Source organism: Selaginella moellendorffii, unplaced genomic scaffold, assembly GCF_000143415.4.
Source record: "Selaginella moellendorffii unplaced genomic scaffold, v1.0 SELMOscaffold_44, whole genome shotgun sequence".
In the NCBI taxonomy this organism is placed as follows: Eukaryota; Viridiplantae; Streptophyta; class Lycopodiopsida; order Selaginellales; family Selaginellaceae; genus Selaginella; species Selaginella moellendorffii.
In genome coordinates this window covers 959,761-964,826 of record NW_003314305.1, presented here as the reverse complement: position 1 = coordinate 964,826, position 5,066 = coordinate 959,761, and the positions used below count along the sequence as shown (strand labels likewise).

Genomic DNA, 5,066 nt, shown 5'->3' with positions numbered 1-5,066 from the left:
TGTGAAATTGTCAGCAAGTGAAGGGGCCAAGGGAAAAGTCAGCAGGGCTTTTGGTGCCATTGTCTATCCCAAATGATAGATGGATGAGTATATCCATGGATTTTATCACACATTTGCTAAACAAAATGAACAAGCTTGAGTCATTATGGATCTCTTGACCAAGTTTGTAAAATTGATTCCTCTAAAGAAGGTAATGAAGAGTATAGACTTAGTTGTGGTATACCTTGAGTGTGTTTTTCTTTAGTTTAGTTTGCTAGTGGAGATTGTGAGTGATAGAAACTCAAAATTCACAAATGAATTTTGGAGAAGCTTTACAAAACTCATAAAGATTGGCATCAAACTAAGTAGTAGGGATCATCCTTAGATAAATAGACAAAAAGTGAGTCAACTATGTGGTTGAAGACATACTTAAATGCACTATTCATAGGCAACAAGAATAGTGGGATAAATTTTCATTTTTTGTGGAGTTTGCTTATACTGGCTGTGGGATAAATTTTTATTTCTTGTAGAGTTTGCTTATAAAAATAGCCAAAGTAATGGCACCAAGATGACACCTTACTTTACAATGCATGGTCGTCATCTAAGGACAGCTTTTGAGCTTAGTTTACTTAGCTCTCAAGGATTTAAGATGGATGGTGAGGAAAAGGGTTTATCCATAGATTTGGATGAAATTTTAAATGTATGCCAGAGGAATTTATAAATAAATCAAGACCAAGCTAAAAGGTATACTAATGAGCATCAAACTTTCAAGGTTAGTGACTCATTTATGTGCAAGTGATATTTCCAGTATTATAAAGTTGTACAACCATTATATCCTTAAGAGATTAGAGAAATAATAAGCTATCTCCTCTTTATAAAGCTTTGGAACGTATTGGTAAAGTGGCTTAACAAGTGAAGTTGCAAAAGTACACCCAGTTTTTTATGTCAACCAGTTAAAAAGTGTTTTGATGAGGAATGAATCTTGAGTAGATTTTTTTTGGATGTTTCAAACTGAGAATAGAACTAGAGCCCCAAGAAGTAATTGATCACTAGGCAGTCCTTCTGGACAAGGACTTCAGTTGAGGTTGAGGGGAGGATTGTTATAATCTTGGCATTAATCTTAATTAAAATATGACTAAGTTAAATTTAGTCAATTTATTTTACAGAGATTAATTCACAAGTAATCAAAGGCTTTGGAACATGCTTTTGGACCTGGTGGAAGTGGAACGTGCTGACAGCTGTAAACAATGGCGTGGTGGCTGGGTGGTGATTTGCTTTGCGTCAACACAGTAATTCTTCATTAGGTTCTAATATTGACATACACTTGCTTCACACGGCATCTTCCTGACAAAACCAAGCCAAAGAGCAAGGACTACTAGTGCATATTGCATTTGTGGCTATCAAATCCACAGGGTGGCCACTCTTTTTTAGGGTTAGGATAGGTGTACGTCCTTGTGAAGATTTGAATTTTAGGGCTTGGCTATGGCCGTGTGGAGGGAACGCAGGGCCAGCTTGATTGGGGACGATGATCGACACAAGGGTGTGAATACCTCCCTCAATATGTATAGAAGTATAATACACAAGAAGACGGCAGAGAGCGCAATTGCTTCAAGGTTGTGGGTGCAATTGTGCTCCCTACTCTAAGTCTTGCTTAAGTGCAGGCAATCTAAACCCATGCCACGGCCACCACCACCGCAAATCCAATCCTGAAGCCACCGCAGAGGAGCAGAGGAGGAGCTGGGGTAAATCCAAAAGCTTTGAAGCTTCGCGGCTGCGGTCAAAGACAGAGTTTGGGGAGAAAACAAACAGGTGTCGCTCCTTCAGCCCAGGGCCGTGCCGCGCGCCCACTGGCCAGCCACAGCAAAAAAGATCCTTCCAGAATATTCCTGCTAGTAAAATATTCCTTTAATATTCTTTGTGAAGAATACAATAAATAGACCTTTGAATGAAGAGTACCACCTATTGGGCTAATGGATGTGGGATGGACTCAGCCAGAGCAAATGACTCCGGCGGTGGGGTGGGATCCGCGCGTCGGTCTGATCGTGTCCGATTGGTTCCAGAGCAGCATAGGTACCCGATTGCTGAGAGTGGTGGCAGGGGCATTCGAGCGCTTTGGGCTGGAGCTGGATTCTTCAGCAGGGGCGTCGTGGTTCTACGATGTAGATGGGTCGAGTGTGTCGGAGCTCAAGTGGAAGATTTGGACTATGGCAATCGCCCACGTCCTCCGGGTTCCCATCCCGGAGAATTTCTTGCACCTCTTCATCGCTGTGGACTATTTCATGCGCCAGCGAGGTCGCTCCAACCAGCAACGTTATGGTGACCGGAAACTGCTGTCCTTCGTGCTCCCTTGCCACTACGCTGTACTCAAGCTTGAAGAGGTGAGTTCTCGAGATTTCTTGTGGGAAAGCGGTAAAAGAGCTTTTTTCTATGGTCGCAGCTCAAGGAGAGAGACATTCAGACGCCAGCCACCGACGCGATGTCTTCAGAGGAAGGAATTACACGTATGGCTTCCCTTTTTTCCTTTTCACTTTATAACCAGTCGCCTGTGCAGATCTTGTGTCGCTCATGTCTAGAGTTCCCTGTACTTTCTCGACGCGAACATGTCTTCTGGATGCCATGCGCCTGTTTGATGTGAGCGAGCAACTCTGCGTGCTCTTCTTCGCGTGGCTGCAGCTCCAGGTCCAGGTAAACAAGCAGCCGCTCGAATGGCTCGACGCTTTCCTAGCTCAAGCCAAAGCTGGCGGCGGGGGGCACCTGGGCAACGTCTTGCTCTTCTTCCTAGACACGGTGCACGCATGCAGATTTAAGGGTTTCTATCTGCTACCCAGGGAGAACATCGACAGGGTCTTTAATGTTTGCATCAAGGAACTGCCGATGGTAGAGTGGCAGTCGATCGACCTCACCCCCGGCGTCCGTCAGGTGTTAGAGGTAAAATCCTTAGCTCGACTTGCAAAACACAGATGAGACTCTTAAGGCTTCTTATTCCTTTTTTTTTTAATTATTAATTTATTTTGGCAGGAGGTGGACGCAGAAGTGACGCACAAATTCGAGTGGGACAAAAGCCTTCTTTTACCTCTGGAGCGTTGGGTGCATAGGAGGTCGCTCGTTTACCAGCACAGGCCTCGCGAAATTCCATACGTTATGGACTTTACGGATGCAAGCTTGCAAATTGGCCGTCTGATCTACACTTGGACACTGACGAAGAAGGGGCAGCGGGACCATGCCGAGCTCCAGACGCTGTGCTCGACGGGCAAGTCGATCGTGGAGCACGCACAGTCGGTGCCAGTGGGAAGCAGCGACGAGCGCCAGCTCTACCGTGCCGCCGCTGCCGTTTTCGGCAAGGATCTTAGCGGCCATTTCGTGCAGCTATGCAGGAACGCGCAGTGGGAGCCGGATGGGGTCCCTTGCTCGCAATCCGAGCTGGGAGAAATAAGGGAGCTGGCATGGAGAGGGCTGATTTTAATCTTCAAATTCCAGTCCAGAGTTCCGGAGCATTACTTTGACGGCGGCCCTAAACAACTGAGAAACAAAGTGCCGTTCGGTGCCATGATCGTCTACATTGTTCACGTACGCACAGTGTTTTTTCCGTTGGAATGTGTTTCTCAAAAAAAAAATTCTGTTTTCTTTGTGTTGTTTTGCGCAGGTAATATTTGAGGATCACTTGGCTCTAGACATTGACTGCAAAACGTGGACAGAAGAGTGTGAGTGAATTATCTTTGCTTGGTGGAAGTATTTACTAAAGCTGTTTTTTGTAGGTCACACTCTAAATAGTCACCCAAATAATGCTACAGATCGGAACAAGAGTGGGATTTTTGTTGCATCAGATGGGACTAGGAAGAGATGTCTAGCTCTTGAGAAGTTGATAGAGTCTCCCAAAATACAGAGGGCCCTGGGAGCCAGCGCTGATGAAATACGCAATGCTATCGTCAAGGCAATTGCAGCAGGTGGTATATATTATGATCAGGAACACAGAAATTTATGGTTTAAAATGGGCAAAATATTCAGAGGGAATTATGAGAGGCTCTCTGCATTTATTATAGCATATGCAATTTTCAAAGGATTAATTTAAACAATATACTTAGGTCTCATGCTATGAATGGATGAAATTATGTTTCAAATCTTTTTGTGAAAAGCATAAGATTGAGCCTACATTTTGACGAGAATGCCGACGCATTCATTCGGCCATTGACGAGGAGTCGCCATCTCCAGTCGAAATCTGACCCAAACCCCGCGATCTAGGCTTGAAAGAAGGTGCCACGGAGGGGAATCAAGTTCAATTGCATTCCTCGAAAGAAGGTGCCAGGGAGGCGAATCAAGAAGGGTTCAATTGCATGGCTTTGGTGAATGTCAGGCTGATGCACTGTGGAGATGGCGGCGAACTGCCTGGCCTGCCACGTTTGTGTTGGAGAGCTCCCCTATCCAAATTCTAGACTGGAGCTTTCTTTTATACTAGGTGATATAGTATGGATTTGTCGTGCAATATACACTAGACAGCTTTTCTGCTTGAGTTGAGTGCCTGCCACGTGATGGAGCTCTGGATACTATGGTATCATTTAGGCAAGGATCAAGCCTATAAATCCCAGTGATTCAGGATTTAGCCCAATTTCAAGAAGCTGGACACAACGTTTCATGTGGTGTTTATGCTGATATGTCCACAACTCGTTAGAAATTTTATAAGGCACTATCAATAGAGGGATTCTTGAGTTGGAGACAACCATTCTTCAACATTGCTGCTGTTACACATTACTTATTATTTCTCTTTCTGACAAAAAACTTAAATGTACAACCTGGAAAATACAGATGTCATCATTTTTTATCTATCTTACCTATCTATATTCTGTTTTGGCAGTCTTGTGGTGCCCAACAAGAAGCATGAGACTGTGCAAACAAGGAATTACCTGGAAAATACAGAGGTTGAGCATTTTCAATGCCAAATATGGCATGCAATTCCTAAAAGGATATAGATTTCACACCCACATAATGTTTTTCTATTAGATGAGCATTAAATCTTCATCCCATGGCAATGGATAGCCTATGCATTGTTCTTGATGCCAGTACAATGGGTGGGTGATGTCCCTAGTCTATCA

At 44.2% G+C, this 5,066-nt stretch overlaps 1 protein-coding gene across 1 annotated transcript in view; it reads left to right on the top strand.

Annotated features, from left to right (window-relative positions):
* Positions 1-1,949: 1,949 nt before the first annotated feature.
* LOC112349960 overlaps positions 1,950-5,066 on the top strand; it is a 5,893-nt gene continuing 2,776 nt past the window's right edge. The window contains exons 1-6 of the mRNA XM_024685265.1: positions 1,950-2,357; positions 2,417-2,480; positions 2,531-2,907; positions 2,998-3,546; positions 3,623-3,680; positions 3,804-3,910. Coding sequence (XP_024541033.1) covers positions 1,950-2,357; positions 2,417-2,480; positions 2,531-2,907; positions 2,998-3,546; positions 3,623-3,680; positions 3,804-3,910 — 1,563 coding nt within the window. The remainder of the gene's footprint in view (positions 2,358-2,416; positions 2,481-2,530; positions 2,908-2,997; positions 3,547-3,622; positions 3,681-3,803; positions 3,911-5,066) is intronic.